Source organism: Rhinolophus sinicus, chromosome 3, assembly GCF_057876585.1.
Source record: "Rhinolophus sinicus isolate RSI-liver-muscle chromosome 3, RSI-T2T, whole genome shotgun sequence".
Lineage (NCBI taxonomy): Eukaryota > Metazoa > Chordata > Mammalia > Chiroptera > Rhinolophidae > Rhinolophus > Rhinolophus sinicus.
The window spans coordinates 63,069,078-63,086,778 of record NC_142503.1 but is presented as its reverse complement, the minus strand read 5'-3'; the positions used below and the strand labels follow the sequence as shown (position 1 = coordinate 63,086,778).

At 32.4% G+C, this 17,701-nt stretch overlaps 1 protein-coding gene across 25 annotated transcripts in view; it reads left to right on the top strand.

Moving 5' to 3' along the window:
* The window catches only part of MCTP1 (multiple C2 and transmembrane domain containing 1), a 491,550-nt gene that overhangs the window by 267,419 nt on the left and 206,430 nt on the right, over nucleotides 1-17,701 (top strand). For 6 of the 25 annotated variants that reach the window (XM_074328730.2, XM_074328722.2, XM_074328718.2 and 3 more), the window contains 3 exons: nucleotides 2,621-2,668; nucleotides 5,580-5,618; nucleotides 14,781-14,840. The exons of 1 other annotated variant lie outside the window; for it this stretch is intronic. In XM_074328730.2, the coding sequence (XP_074184831.2) occupies nucleotides 2,621-2,668; nucleotides 5,580-5,618; nucleotides 14,781-14,840 (147 nt within the window). The remainder of the gene's footprint in view (nucleotides 1-2,620; nucleotides 2,669-5,579; nucleotides 5,619-14,780; nucleotides 14,841-17,701) is intronic. 18 more of the 25 variants (XM_074328727.2, XM_074328723.2, XM_074328716.2 and 15 more) reach the window with 6 other exon arrangements.

Sequence of the window (17,701 nt, the reverse complement as noted above, 5' to 3'; positions counted from 1 at the left end):
TTAACACATAGTTCTTCCTGAAATCATCATGTCATTTTCTTGACTCAAAACCCTTTGGCTACTCCAGCTTTTTGGAAGAAATCTCTTACTGCCACTTATTTTTCATTCACTGCCTTACTACATGCCCTTTCGCTTCAGAATCAGAACTTTACTGGGTTTATTCTGTGGCAGCTGAAAAATGGTGTCTTCTTCCCCTCCACACTAATGTGGACTCTCAACTGGCTTCTCTCTTCTTCATCAGAGAAGCAAGTGGCTTAGCCAGGGCTCAATGCCTCAGAAAAGGCACAGCTGTTACAGCCAGGACCAGAGTCGGCTTCTGGCTGGTGAACCATCCTGAGCTCAGCCACACCTGACCAGAGAGAGAAGAGGAGCAGTGTGGCTATGCTGGCTTCTCCTTGTGGGGGTGATCAATAACCAAGAGCTGGGGTGGGTTATAGAGAAGCAAGCTGGGTCAGCGGGTGGGGAGGAAGGATAAAAAACTCCTAGCTAGTCTGATATCCTAGATTTAGATCTGGGTTTCTAAGCATATGCTTTACATTATGAAAATTCCTAACAAATACATAAACATTTTCTTTCTCCCCTTTGTTTAGGTCTATGTAACAGCTATAGCTATGTTATTAAAATCTCTAAAACTGTGAAGCAACACTAGTTACAAGATTTTAAAACTTTGAACAAGGGCCATTTACAAAATTGTTGATTGTCTACTAAGCATTGTGCTAGACTCTATAACTTATTTTCCTTCTAAGTGTTCTGTAGTTATTTCTCTGACTACATTGAAACGCCTGATGAGGGGCTTTAAGGCCCTCCGTGGAACAACTTATGTTCCCTCACTCGTAATCTCTGTCCCTGCCAAGCAACTCCTGCAATACTCACCGTCTCTTGAGTCCCAGCTTTCTTCAGTGCTACTTGTCCTACCCAAAATATACCTGTCCTACACTTCACTTCACCTCCCTCCTAATCCTCTCACTTCTGGTGAATTAAAAAAAAAAAATCTGTATGTAAATTATTGCTTCTGATTACCTTTCTTAAAATTACCTTTCTGGTTACCTTCTCTCAAAACCTGGTCCAGCTTTCTGTACCAAGTGGTTGTTCATTCCATTGTAGATAAATATCTGTGAGGATTTGAAGGGATGCTTCAAAGGTGCAGGGAAAGTTATTTTAGGTTTGTTCTTTTTTTCTCACCTCAATGTTCAAATCCCTGAGGTTGTCACAAACAATATTAAATATTGATTTAATTTTCCTTTTGAGTTCTTAAAATGAGCATATTAATGACAGTAGGCTTAAAATTAGTCTGAAATTATTGCTCATTTCAAAGTTTGTAATGATGACAATGAATTAAAAGCAGGTCACTGTATTTTCCTCATTTTGTAACATATCTACTATTAGCTAAGTATATTTCTCTGGAATACATTTGAAGTTTCTTGGTTAAAAACAATCCAAGATTCAATGTATCTTCAAATTAAATTTATGTATTCCTGAAATATGCAACCTAAAATCCTGCAGTTAAAAAATGACATGCTGATTTTTCACAAATTATCTAGGAACAAAATTGTTGAGAGAAATTCCAAACCAAATAAATCTTATTTTGCAGCAAACCAAGAATCAGCTACTAAATGCTTCAGAATTCTCTTTAATATTCAAAATGATGTATGGGGAAGAAACAAAGGATGATTTTACATTGGCTCTCACACAACAGTTCCCTTTGATTATTAGTTTAGAAATAATCTATTTAAGCTTTTGAGACTTAAGTTTTAAAAACTCATGTATATTCTTATGCATGTGTTTATAAAACTTTGCTAAATATTTTATATGTATCTAAGTGGAGAATATGAGTTTCAAGAGTCATTAACATATAAATCCTAACAATCAAATAGGAAATAGAACATTAATATTAAGAAAATGCTATCAAAAGTAGGAAGAAATGAGTAACTGGAAATTCAGAGGGCTTAGCATCACAAAGTGCTGAGATTTCTAAATCAGTTATCTCGTGGGATATATATATATATATATATATATATATATATATATATATATATATATACACACACACACATATACTGTTAATACTGACAACATAGTCCATGAAAAATGCAATTGGGGTGATTTCTCCTTGTGTGGATTGCCAGTTCTGGAATCAGCAAAACTGAAGAATGTGTTGAAAAATCTATCATCAGCCTACTGAATCTCCTAAAGCCTCTAAAACATGCAATGCAATTTAAGAAGCATAGTATGAGTAATAACCAAAGTTGCTTATATTAAAATTTTCTCCATTGAGTTCATGATTAAGTCTTTTAAAAAAATCCCAGATGTGAACATATATACATGTTTACCATATATATAATATATATACATACATATACATATATATATATATATATATATATATATATATATATATATATATATTTATTTTTAAGTTTTCAGCATTGTATGTTTGAGAAACAAACATCTTCATGGGGGGGGGGGCATGCTGACTAGTTGCATGACAAAAGTGTCATTTCTGTTTTGAATGCATGTCCTGTTTTTGAACATGCACAAATACGTAGTGCATACATGTGTATCCTGTGTATGGTATTTTGGTCTGATAGTGTGTTTGAGTTCTTTCTGGCTCTTTTTCTAGCAGAGTTCAATCCACAACTTTCTTCATTGGAGAATTTGTGAAATAAAAGTGAGTCAATTTGTGTTTCGCACTCTCTTAGACTACCTAGACTTACAAATTGCTTGGCTAAAGCTGAAAAATAGAAAAATTCTAAGAAACATATGCATTGACCCTAGTTGGCCTTTAGTGAATTAAAAAAAAAATCATGTTGGTTTATTTTTTAATTTTTTCTAAATTATTCCATAACTAACATTTGAACAAATATTCCCCAATATGGGTTTAATATGTTTTATGATTTATATGTACTGCAATATCTACCCATTCTGTGATTTTTTATATCTATAGTAACAATGTAATTGCCTGAAAAAAAATCACTACAACAAAAGATAAAAGCAAAAAATAAATTGAGTTATAGAATCTTTTAAAAATATAATCAGTTTTGCAGCTCTGTCACAGGCCATATTTTTATGCTACTTATTTCTTTTATTGGCTTCAAAGAAAGTTGAGTTGCTAATGAAGATTTGAATTTTACTATAATAGTACTGGATAATGACACTTTCAAAAACAAATTCATATGTTTCTCAGCCGAAGTTCAGATTATAGAGCAAAAAATAAATCTTATTTTGCTCCATCTCCTGTTTTTAACATTCCCCAATCTTTCTTCTCGAACATGTCTCATAGATAGCAAAGGTAACATTATTAATAGTATGTTTTTGAATTATTTTCTACTGTTCTCAATTTTACTGAATCTACCTTAAGCCAACCATCTAAAAAGAAAAAGAGACTTGGGAGTAGACTACTGAAAGCCATTGTTTAGCTACTTGTTTTGGCTCAAGAAGCAGGGATTTTGTTATAAAATCTAGTCATTTTGAGAGTCACTGGATCTAATAATAGAATTCAAGATACTGAATCAGGAAAATACTGAATTGATTCCCATAACTGCCAAATCTTTCATATTTATACTTAGGGAAATTACCGACTTTTCATTTGTGTCAGTTCCCAATCTAAATAATAATACCATGCAGCCTGCTTATTAAGCCAATTTTGAGAGACAGGAAAAATACCAGCCCTGTAGTTTGCTTTACATATTGAAGACTGATTGTGTGCAGTGGTTCTGAGTCACGGGATGTGGCTTTGAGCAGCAGTACTGGATCTGTATGATACTGAGTAGTGTTGCCCAAGATTCAATTCTTCCTCGTGTTCTCAGCCTCTTTTCTATAGTATAACATTTCTTACAGAATGGAATTTTATAAGATTTTTTACCTACTAGATAATGATAAATGGTCACGAGTGAAGAGATTTTACTTTTTGATTTATTTATCTTAATTTTTCTCAGTTGATTTGACTCACGACATTGTCTCTGATAATTACCATTCTTTGTCGATTGAAACTGCTTTCTGAGAAAGTTGAACAGTTATTGTGTGACTCCTAGTAGGGCAGTTTTTGTGAACATGGCATACCACAGAAGTTTTGGGTTTCCAGTTGCCTTTTAGTGGTGATGGAGAAAATGGTGGTGGTGGTGATGGTGATGATGATGATGATGCAATAATTCATTTTAACATCAACAATAAACATTTATTACGTGTCTACTACATGTCCATCTCCACAATGCAATGGTGGGTTTTGTTGCTTCAAAATGAATTGGACATTAATACTTAGGAAACATAAAATATTTCTATATTTGGTAGCAATGCTTTCAAGTTTCCTGGCTACATTCAGAAAAACAAAATAGGGAATTATTGTAACTTTAGGAAATCAATTATTCTTCCATATTTTGGTCAGCATTTAACACAGAGTGTAATTCGAGAAAATTTAACCTGTAAAATTGCAATCTACAGAAAAGAGAAATGTATTCTCATTTTGAGAATTTTATGATTGTCTCATTTTCTACTCTAGAACCTCTATGTAATTTCTATGTCTTGGTTTAGGCCAAAGGTTGTCTTCTGTATGATTTAATCTTATATTAAAATCTTTCCTTTTTTTCTATTTTTGTAATTTATGAGTGGTCTCTGAAATGGTCCTGCTTTATAATGAATTCTGCTGAAGGAGATACAGTTCTTCAAGTCACCAGTGCACTTCCTTGATATACAAATATGGCAAGCATTTCTATAAGCTATATTCTTTGCTCCAAATGTTCCCTGTTCTGCACTTCATCTGCCTTAAAGATAATTATAAAGCTAAGAGCAGGTAAAGAGGTTAATCAAGAATTGACACCTCAGTGTTCATTGAGAAATTTTTAAAACTGGAGAGGAAATAAGTCTTTGGATTTTTATGACTTACTTTATACAAAAGCCCAATGATCTTGGGCACTCATCACAAATCTCCATAACCTTAATTAAAACTTGTAACCATAAATTCCTCTTACTATCACACACACACACACACACACACACACACACACACACACGCACGCACAACTAGTTTAAAGGATATGTTATGGCTAAACATTTATCAGAAAGATTTATTAATAGCCATCACAATATGCCACATTTTTTCTCAGTTGAAAGCATTTGCTGATGCTGATATCATTAAAGATTAACTGGAAGCAGAGCCACTTCTAAGATGTCATCAAAGCAACAGACTTTGAATGTGTTTGAAGAGAAAAATTATTATATACCTGGTAAAGTCATGGTACATCCTCAACCTCTACTACCAAAAGGAACAATCGCCAATCATGAGACTTACTGTGTTTTTTTCCAGTCAATAATTAAGATATTTCAGATTTTCCATTCTGTTTAAAATATACCATCCCATTACTTTGTACAAAAGAATAAACCAAATGAACTCTCACCAGAAAGACTGCTTGAATGTTAAAGGTGCTTCTTCTAGCTATGCATACGTGAAAAACAATTTTTGTCTTGTATAGTTGTTGCTGGATACTGTTTGCTGTTTAAATGATAAGCTTCCTCTAGAAACCAACTGGCTGCCCTATTCTGTACTTGAGTGATAAGATAATGAAAATGCTTTATTTTGTTTACAGACAATGCTAATGAGGAAGAGTTGGAAAAGATCAAGTAAGGTAATGCTTAGCATGTGGTCTTTCAGCTTTTCTTGTCGAGAACTATCAATCAGCCGCTTTCCCAAATCTCTCTCATACCTCTTCACACTATACTCCAGGATTTCATCATTCTTCAATTGTTATTTTTTTCCCCATAAACTTTAAGCAAACCATGCGCTGCTTTTTAAGTAAATAGAAATCACACTGATCAATTGCACCAAAGTCATCTTCTTGCTAATCTCTGGTCACGTCTCAGCATCATTCCCAGCATCTGATTTCTGTGCCACAGGGTCTAGAAAATGTCCTTGCTTTAAATCAGGAATAAAATTATGAGGCAACAGTAGGGACAACTCCAGAGAGAAGCAAGAGCCATGTAATTTACTGTTTCTGTTCACTGAAAATTGACTCCAAGGTTCTCTAAACTCAAAATCCCTATATTGCTACATCTTTGGAGTGCATAATGAGAAATATTTTGTGTCATTGCCTCTTTTCACTTCAAGAAATAAATGGCTCTTGGGAGTGAGAGGAGTTTACGGTAACTTACTAAGCCCTAGCTTTTATAACTTGTAAAATATATAATATATAAACTAAGCTAATTTGTTCAGTGGTGGTACCACTCTTGGATAGAAATAAATATCAAGGTAAAATTGACTTTTATGGGAATACTCCTTGAAATAAATCAAAGGGATTTTATTTTTAAAAATCTTGTTTGCTCAAATTTCTATGTAAAAAGTCAGTATTCCTTTTTAATAGTGACTAATTTTTTTAGACCCTGGAACAGGACAGTCTTTTTTCTTCCATTCTGATTGAATCATGCTACTGAGTTTTTCGTTATCATTTTTATTGTGAATTAAGAAAATACATCAAAATAGCTTTGCATTTACATAATGTCTTAATTTGCTTTAACAAGTATTTCTTATTACACATTTTCTTCCCAATTCTTATAGGATTAATGGCCAAAATTATAATTTGGTTCACAAAAAAAGTCAGGACAACATTGAAAATCACTTATATCGTTTTAATAAAATCCAAAACATTTTAAGGAAAGTTGCTGAATATTTCTGAATTAGTGTTCACTGTGGTTTTTACTGACCAAAATAAAGTTTCAAGAGGTCTTAAAGAAATGTTTGCACTGTTCATATTTGTATTACACTTTTTTTTGTAATTGTACTTCAAAATTAGTGTTACATTAAAGGTATCTTTTTAAAAAAAATTCATGTAATTTTGCTTTCCTCATTCTGTCTATATTATGATATATCTGTGTAAAAACATTGCAATCCATTAATATGTAGTAATGTTCTCTCTTTCAGATGTAGTTAAGATGTAATGCTAGAGCAGGATATTATATGGTATTGAGTATTAATTAGTGGGAATGATCAATTTTATTATAGTATAAAAGAAAGAATAAAAAGATGCTTTAAATACTTCATTTAGTTTATATTTAAGTTTAATTTTAGTGATAAATTAAGTAAATATAAATCCACTTCTTTGGTCTAAAAAAATAATTTTTTTTACAAAAATAGTTTGAAGTTAATAATAAACATCTATTCTCCACTATTTTTATATCTAAAATTCTTTTGAGTTTTTGTTTATTACTAAGAATCCATTTGTACATTCAGATTGGTACATTTTTCTAGCTTGCCATTAAAGATACAGAATTCCCTGTGTCTAAATCTGCACTCATTGGGGTACTTGGCAGATTATATTTAGTGTGAATGGTAATATGGCTTTTGGAGTTTAGACTAAGGTTTTCAATTCTATGAAATTTAGTAGGGATACTGAATGCCGAGTAAAGGAAAATCAGTTCATTCATTTTTTTTTTTTTGATGAGAACATACTGAACACCTGATATGGCATTCAAATTATCACTGTCCCCTAAAACATTTGCCATATTTGTCTGTATTAGTGTTATAAGAGCAGAGAATTACATTCAAAATCCAGGGAAAGTTGGAAACTTCAATTCCCACCTACTAGTCTGCCATCCTTCACACACTCTGAAACTGTTCTCACAATTCTTTCCTCCAGGAGGAAGGATGATGTTCAAGCACAGTAGCCTCCCTTTATCTGTGGTTTTGCTTCCTCAGTTTCGGTTACCTCTGTTCAATCACAGTTGGAAAATATTAAATAGAAAATAGCAGAAATAAACAATTCTTAAGTTTTAAATTGTATGCCTTTCTGAGTAGCATGATGAGATCTTGAACCATCTCTCTCTCCATCCCACCTGGGACTTGAATTATCCCTTTGTTCAGTGTATCCACGCTATATACACTCCGGCCCTTAATCACTTAATAGCCCTCATGGTTATCAGATTGGATATCACGGTGGGGGTGGGGGGAGACTGAAACATTCATATAAGTTTATTACAGTATGTATAGTTGTTCTATTGTATTGTTATTGTTTATTTCTTATTGTACCTAATTCATAAATTAAACTTTATCATAGAGATGTATATATGGGAAAAAACATAGTATCTATAGGGTTTGGTACTATCCATGGTTTCCAGAATCCCCTGGGGGAGTCTTGGAACTTATCCCCTGTGGGTAAGGGGGGACTACTGTAAATTGTGCTTCTTGAGAAACTAACAGATAAGTGACTGTACTGTGCAGTTTTATGATTATTTACTGTGTTACTGTGTTGTGGGAATGCATCCCCTTTCTAATTATTTTGGTCTTCCCCTTAAAGATTCTTGTGTAAGTAAGGATTTTTCCTTTTATTTTTGGAAAGAGAATATAATTTATTTGCATTACATTTTATTACAGGTATTTCATATTTGGTGTAACTATGCTCAAGGTCAAAGATGAACTTTTCGTATAAATAGGTCGTTTTTTTGGGAGGGATCTTTATTAACAGGAACAAGGGCTTTTGCTTTTTTATAGCAGGGCTTTGATAGGCAGCTTGTCTTTGAGCACCAATGTTAAATATAAAACCTGAGAATTATAAACTTACATATCGTCAGATAATGTGTTTAGATGTCTCTCCAGTATGAAGTTTTTCTTCCTCGTATTTTCTCTGAAATGATATAACCATGAACGGGGGGAAATTTAAATTGACATTGTTATGTTTTTAATATGCACATCTCCTGGTATACAAGTGAATCAGCTCATGGAATTTATCATTATTTAAATCTTCTTGTCATTTTCATCATCTTGCTAATAATGGATTCTTTCAATGAAAATCTTATTATTTGTGGCACTCACATAACCTGGGATTGTATTTACTATTGAAAATAAGAGATAATAATCAACTTGATGAAAGGGAAATTGTAATTGCTATTCAGGACCAACTTATATATTGCTTAGAGTAAATGTGTTACCTTCAAATAACAAGTAGAAAAATATACATCTAAACTTACCTCTGAAAAGCAAAAGTGTATAAGATATGTACTATATTTAAATGGTGTGTTAACCAGTAAATAGTTATGAATTCCATAATATCTCTCCTGGGATTGGTAATACCCTTTAAAACACTCATTCTGGTTTTCTATCAGCGCACTACGAGCATGCATATTTTTAATTCTGCCCCACATTCAGTTGTTACAGAAAAAATGTTATTTTAAGAAGAAAGGGAGCAGTGTCTCCCTAAACTTGGGCAACTGGATAATTATCCTGGTCAAAGAGTTTTGCTTATGTGACAAAATGAGTTGGGGCAGAGAAAATGTTAATACTTTGAGTTATTGCAATATTTTATTCTTTAGAAGAAGCTTAACATTGATAATTAATTCTAATGTTAAATTATTCAACAAGAAAGTTTCATGAGCTCAAAAGAGAAGATGTATATGTATTTTGTGAATAAATTTTGTGGGGGTCAAACAAAAAATGGAAATAAAATAATGAAATAATTGCTTCTATCAGACAGTAAGAAATTATTTTACACTACATTGTGTGTGTGTTGTGTGTGTATGTGTGTTTTAATGTAGAAAAATGAGTTTATCTATAGCTATGATAATAATAAACTTATGTAATTTCAATAAATCAGTTTAATTATATGAGAAATAATCGTTGTGATAATATAAAGATATACATGTTGCAATTCATATTCTCAACAATAACAGTTTAGAATTGTTTTAAGAAGAGTTCATCCTTTGAATAATATAATATAGACTGTGATGATGTCTCATTAGCATATCTTCTGTTACTTGATGGCTTATTGTTTTTTAGTAACATATCTTTTTTTAAAGATTTTATAATCACGTAGCATAATTTACATGAACTATAAAACACTTTATTCACTAGTTGAATGGAGGAATTTTTAATAAGACTTTTGGCAAGGATATTGTTAATTTAAACTAGAGAACACTTTCAATTCTGTAAGTCTGCAGGGCATAGTGAAACCTGACACCTTGGATGACACATTAAAAATGCATCAGTGAAAACCTCTAAGTGCTTTAATTTAAGAAATGGTAGAGAAACAAATTAACACATTTTTAAGTATCTAACACAGTCAGTCAGACATAGTATAAAAAAAAAGTCATTAGTTTACAATAGTTACCTCCTTTCTACAAAGACCTCATATCCTGATAATGTTATAAATATTATTAAAAACTGCAAAAAATGAAAATTTTTTGGTCATTGACCCTCTCAACTGTGAGTGACCAAAATGACTTTTTGGTGTCTCATTTCAAATTATTATGCATATGTCTTTGAAAAAATGAGACGCTTACATGTTTTTGAAGGCAATGTAAAATTCTTTTTAAAATCCTTCCTTTGCCACTGTTAATACTCCCAAGTCTGTGTTATTTTAAAATGCTATAAAGTCAACCTCATAATTAAGGCTTTGGAGATTCCGAAATGCAGCAATGAACAAAGGGCAAATAACATGTATATTTCTATTATAAAGTACTGTATTTTTAACCTCCATTAACTAAACTCCTAAAATGTGTAGTAAGTGTACTTAAAATAGAGATATCATAATGCTGGTAAATATTTGATTATCCCCACAAAATACATGGAGCCATAATTAAAATTTTATATTGAGATGATTTTTTTCTTGCTGTTTTGACAATATTTCCCCATAGACATAAAATATACATTTTTATGTATTGTAATTCATAACCACAGGGATTTTGCTGTAACAATAGCATTACGTTTATTTGACCAGTCTTGTTGAATTTTTAAAATGTGGTTGGTCCTGTGGGGAGCAAATCTGGATGAGTAGGCACAAAGTGAAAGGACAAAATGTAATCTCAAGCAGAGGTTGGATTCCATGATGTCTACATGCTAGCTCTAAGATGTCTAATTGTGAGGTTGCTGATTGGCCTTCATATGGCTAATGTGTGTTACTAAGTGAGCTGATGGTTTCCCAAGACCCTTTATAGGCTGATCAAAGGGAGGGAACTAATATAAACCTGGCTCCAGGATAATGCAGCTAAGTGTTGATTTGCAGATTACGTGTCCTTTAATTCAAAGCTATATATGTGTGTGTGTATATATATTATATATATGCATATAAGACATATATATATGTATATATAGTTAAATTGAGTGTGACTAGGAGGAGATTTATTGGTTTTAAAGTCCCCTAAATGTCCACAATGAAAATAAATCATAATTTTGCGAAGACTCTTTCAAAGCCCTGGTTGACAGCAATATATGCACATAATGTATGCATGTATTTATATATATATACACACATATACACAAACACACACATGCATGTACATGCACTAACACACACATATAAAAATGCTAAGGTAAAATTTCTAGAAAAATAACAGACAAAGCCAGGCTTCAGTTACAGGGCAGGTCCTCTGGGGACCTGAGATTCTCTCTCTCTCTCTCTCTCTCTCCCCCCCCCCTTCAGCAATATTAAAAAGGACACTTGGAGTTGCAGAGGGAATCTGCAACTTTTTATGTTTAATGAGTATAAGTGAGATGAGCACAATGCTATTTGAATAACATTTCAGTGTGAATTTCCACCTACATCATGTCCCTGTTTTTAATTACACAACTATCCATGGGTTTAGTCAATTTGATGGAAGCAGCCGAGAGCCACAGCTTTGATAATCGTGATTGTAGTCTGACCCGGAAAGGCCATGAATATTATTTACTTACAAATGTATTTATTTCTTATCTCCTAAATGCCCAAAGAGGTATTGATGAAAGGAAACTGTGCACCTATAAAAACATGCTGTGTAATCAAGAGTGCTACCTGGTTTGACATTTGAATCTCAGGCTTCACAATTTCAAATCTGTCATGAATGTTTTGTGTATTGAAAAATTGCTGAATTATAATAACATGCATGATGTTTAAAGGCCTGGACACATTAAGGTGAATAAAAAGTAATCACTTTTAAGACAACTTTAGTGGTTAATCCTTCTTCATCTGATGGCAAATTTCTTAAAGATTTCTGTGCTTTATTTTATATACAAGGCTGAAAAAGAGCATCATATTCATTTGTTAGAGGAAAAAATGAACAGTCCTTTAGTTTTATTTTTCTGAGAAAAAAGTATATCTTCTAGATTTTTAAATTTAAACTACTAATTTTTACATTCATAATAAAATTTTTATCTTATAGGAGAAATTTTCTGAGTGTATATTGGTTTTATAGAGGCAAAAATAGATTTATAGATTTAAATGAAGTATTTCAATGGCTTGCTACTTTAGTTCATTTGAAACCTCAGCAAAAATAGTTCAACAATTCATTATTCAGAATAACTTCAATAATTTCCCTTTATCAATTAGATGTCTTTAGTTTTCTTCTGTTTCCTTTTGCTGTTACTTTATAATCTCAGCACTTTTAAACTGGCACTTTCCCTCACTTACCAACCTGTTGTCTTGATGGAGACTAAAGTTTAACTAAATATCTACAATTATGATGTAAGACAAGTCTTTTCTGAAATTCATGAATAGTTATTCTGTTTTTCTTGCCTTCCGTAATAAAATCACCACTTGTTTAGAACTCATTATCGTAAGGCCAGGTGTTTTATTATTGTTGGTTGTTATTGTTATCATTAGAAACTCTAGTGAAAGGAGGGCTTTGGCTAGTCTGCTGTGAATTTTGTATTCATGTGAGCAATAAATGGCAAAAGGGTCTACAGGAAAATTAAGTCGTTTCATTTGAAATAAAGGCCTAAATTTACATGAGAATGTAGGTTGTAAAATGAAATACAAATTTTAGTTGATGAATAATGACAGAAGTAATTAAACACGGCATGAAAAGCACAGCCTAGGGACTTCAGTAGGTCCAAATGTGGCTAATATTTTTGTTTTTCAAATTTTAACAGAGAAACCTAAGTTCTAAATCTTGATCATTAACCCTTTCTCCGAAAAATTCATCAGTCTCGTTTTGCTCTTTGAATACTAATCACGTAATTAGGTCATTACCCTCTGTGTTCATCTGAGGAAGAATAGAATGTGTGGAGTTGGTATAGTTTCAATATTAGTCCTTAGACCTTAGACTATCTAACCTTTAAATGAATTGACAATACTTTTGAATGCTAAATGGTTGTCTTATTTGTTGTAACTATTTTGAGTCTAGAGCCAAGACTTTCACATCTATTTGCTGCCTTAACACATTTTACGTTAAGATAAAACTTACTGTTAATTGTTTAGCTTGTGCTATTGATTCAGGAGAAATTATTTCTGTAAGGAGACTTCAAGCAATAATTTCTTTAGTATGATACTTTACAATTTTTTCACTTGTTGCTAAACATGCTGCTTAATTAAAAATAAAAGAACTAGGAATCAAAGTAAAAAGAGAATTGGCAATAGAAAAGGAAAACATGCATCTTTTCTAAAAGCGAAAATAAGGTGTTTGAGTTAAACAATAGTATAGCATCAAAAAAGACTTAGTCATTCCATCTAAGGCGTGTGCCCCAATGTCCAAATGTAAGTGTATTCTTTAAGGATATTTTTTCAGAAACTGATGCGACAATGTGCTAAATGTTACAGATGAGAACCATAGCTGTAAATGTAAATGAATTATGACTCTGTAGTGATGATAAAACAATGTCTTAAACTCAAGACCTTTTCCCTATGACCTCTGACATCAGTCAAGCTACCTAACCAAACCCTATGCAAGTAACTTGGGGAAATGTAATTAAGTTTCGTTAAATAATAGATTTCATGTAAAAAGCACAGGTAGATTGCACAAATGATCTCTGATTTGAGTAATTCTTAAATTACTCAAATTGCTGTATGCCTTAAAATACTCTAGTGCATTATTATTTTCTGATACTAGTTTTGGTATCGCACTTGGAAGGAATATGTAGACTTAATCAAGTAAAACTCCAAGTGACTAACAGTCAATCAACAAATACATACTGAGCACCTACTCTGCATTAGGTATCACTTGAGGTGCTGGACCACTATAATCTTAGTTGCTAACCCAAACTGCAATAATCAAATAAGTTATAAAACTGCTTCCTTTTTCTCACAATGTCATAATACTTTCTCATAACTGTCATCAGTTTCCCATAATTTTATCATAACTGACACCCAGAGAAAGGATGCAAAACATTAAAGTTTAAAGGACGCATGCAATTTAAATGTTGTGTTTAAAAGTGAGTAACTATGTTTTTGATTTCCTAAAGTCGAATTGGTTTCACTTTATAAAAATCTGATGATTAGGTAATAAAATGTACAACATAAATCTGTTGCTTTGTTTTCAGACCAATAGACACCTTTCGTAGTATTTATTTGTTTTTTAATTATTTTTGGGGAGCTCAAGTTAACTAAGACATTTATATTATATATATTTTATGTTATATAATAAAACTAGGAAGTTTTTAATAAGGAATTAAATCAAATTAGGTGTGTGTTTATAAGTAAGATTTCTGCTGTTATTCTTCAACAATGGTCTGACGATCTGTGCTGTTAAATTGTTTTGTTAAAAGGACCAGATATTGTCTGGCTTATTTCAAAATCTTAAAATATGTTTAAACAGTTCTACTCTCTAAAATAAAATGTTAGGCTCTCAAATATATTAATCAACAATTGAGAATTAAGAGGTAAGTAAACTCTTAAAAAATACAGAAATAATCCTCTCTATACTACAATTGACAGCAGGTATGAGTAAAACAAAAACCTTAACTGATTTGAAAGAAGAAAACTTACAATTTATAGATATCCAGAGTATCTTTAGGATATATAATTTTTAGGTTTTTATTTGTTTTGATTTTGTTGGGCTAATTAAGTATGCTCAGAAACACCTCAAAATTTAGCTAAATATTTGTTTGTTTTTAGGAACTCTCAGAAAATGAAGTGGTTGGATCTTATTTCTCTGTGAAGCCTTTCTTTTGGAGGGTAATGTCTAAATCCTTTATATTAATATTCTTGATCTTTGGTTCTGAATACTAGTTTTGAAATTTAAATATGAATTAAGAAATTCACTTTTCAAAATAGGCTCTCAGAGAAATGTATTCATTTGCCTTCTTTATTAACTTTTATTCTCAGTCACTTAGGTGACTGATTCGTTACTTCATTTGTAAAAAGTAAGACCTTCATATATTTAATATATTGCTTTGGTGTCAGTTCCTTGTGGGACCAAGTTTATTTCAAATCATTAACAGCTAGAGGCCCACAGACCTTTCAGGAATATTATGATGCTGTCTAGAGGATCCATTATGGTTCTTTTTTCACTTGTAATATCTGCTCCGTTTGAGAATAATTTTCTTCTATTACAGTCATCTTATACTACATACATACTAGATAATCAGTGTTCTTTCTTTGAAAAAATATCTTATGAATTAGAAAATAGCAACTCTACTTTTGATTTAAATAAAGAAAAAAGTGAAAATTCTACAGAGAATGTTTTAAATGCCATTGCAATTTAATATTATTTACTCTTTCATGACTTAAACATAATGAACTCTGTCATCCTTTTTATTCCCTCTGCTATAATCCTGCATTATTCACAGCACTGTTACTAATGCACTTATTACTTTGCCATCAAGAGTTTCCCTCTTTGTTTGATAATTCACACTTGGTACATGATTTCTTAGCAATAGATATTGCAATAAAAATGTTACACTCATAGGAGTTTGCCATTTTTTTCTTGGCTCTTAAACTGCTCATGACTGAAAACTACTTCTCCTTCAGAATTTTAAGATTTGTTGCTGTGTCTCTTAAGCAGACTGGCAGGTACTAGATGAAGTCATGCATTGATTTGACCAGTGAGCAAGTATAAACCACATCTGTTCATCCTCTACACCCTCCACAAACCCTTTTTTTTTTTTTTGGCAGCCTTTTATTGTTAGCTTATTTTAATTATTATAGCCTCTTCATTTCCTTTCAGTCTATTGATGCGCTAATGTCATTCTGTATCTTTGCTAAAATATTAATAATTCCTCTTATATGTTCATGCATTATCCATGAACACACAGATGACTGCTTTTGAATTGTTCCGTTACATTAAATGGTAAATGGCTTTTTGCAAAAATTTTGTCTCTCTTAAGACCGTCAAGTGTGGTGAATTCATATGGTACACTCCCTAGCCAAGAGAGCAGAATTCAAGGGTGTTCTGTGTTGAGTTTGCTTTACATGTGGCAAATGTGCAGAGTGATCACTATTAATGAAGACTTGCCACTAGGACCAGCTCCACAAGTAATGCTTTTTAAAAATGTCCCTTTCATGTGACTCTTTCAACATCTTCTTTCCATTTTAGTCTTACAAATTAGTCTTCCACTTACCAGTACTTTCCATTTGGTTGTATGCATCCTTCAGTATTCTTCACTAACCTTTTCCAATCTCTTGAACTGTCTTATTTTTGAATAACAAATATGCACATTGAAAAGACCGCTTTTTTGTATCTGAAAGACAGTGGTTTGATGTCTTTTCTCTGAACATATGTTGAGTGACAAACAAATTGGGTCATAGAGGCAGAGCCTTTAGGGGTGATTTATTTCACCAGTGAGGAAACTAAGGCCCAGAGAAGTGATGTCATTTCCCTGAAGTACCTAAATGATATCATCAGGACCAAGAGTTTTCTCTCTCTCTCAATGTCATGGAAATAAATGTTTTGGTGAAGACTTAAAGCAGCGGAGTTCCTTTTTGGTTGATAATGACTAGAGATGTGATACATAATAGAGTCACCCCTTAGTGTGTCTTTACTGACACCCTTTCAAATTCTTCTTTCATTATGTGACCCTTCTCCTCAAACCATTGATGGATGCATGTGTTTGAGCACTGTGATGTTGCTGTGTTTGAGGTCTCATTTTACCAAATCAGTGACCAAGTCTGCTTTGGATAGTATGATCTTTCATGTTCACATGCAAAGGTCACTCTGGCAAGTGAACTCATTGCTCTTTGCCCAAGAGGTACTTGTATTTTGATGAACTTTCAGAGGAGATGTTTATGAAAGGAGGTTTCACAGAGACATTTTTAGGTATACAGACAACCTAAATAGCTCCGATAAAATCTTACATAAAGAGCGTATGTGTGCTTTGTGAGTTAAACAGGATGTGATTTAAAAGAACAATTTTATCTACTTATTTGTAAGGACCAGTACATGTGTACAGGAGATAGCAATTGAGTTGCACTGAGTGAAACTGAATCCTGGTGAGAACTCACTTAGTGAATGTCAGTGCTACTTGCTATATCTTAATTTTCTTGAGAGCAAAATAATAGAAAAGACTGAAGTAATACAGGGATAGTCTAATTTTCCAAAAGCGTAACATTTATAATTCATCAAAATACCTTATCTTAGAACACAAAACATTAAGCAATGAGTATGGTAATCACCATGTTTCTCATGAGAATAATAAAAATTATGTGAAGCCAGTTGGATTACACTAAGTCAGAATTTCATTAAAGTCTTTTAACTTCCCATTAAAGGATGGTAACTTAATACAGTTCTTTCAAATATTTGGTGCATTTAAGTTTCTTCCCAGTTATCTCCATTGACAGACATTTAGATTCTGATGTTTGTTCAATAACTGAGAATTACTTGAAGAGACCATCTTATGAGAACATTGTGGTAAATTAAAGAGAAATTTTAGTACTGTTTAAATGGAGAAGGCTATGCCAAGCTACCTCATATTAAAAAAAAAGGAGAAATGGATCATAATATGAAATAGGCAAACAGTACATAGAATATGGAGCAATATGGAGTTATGTCAGAGCACCACATTATGGCAGGGTCAGACAAAAGTGTGATTGGAGAAGAC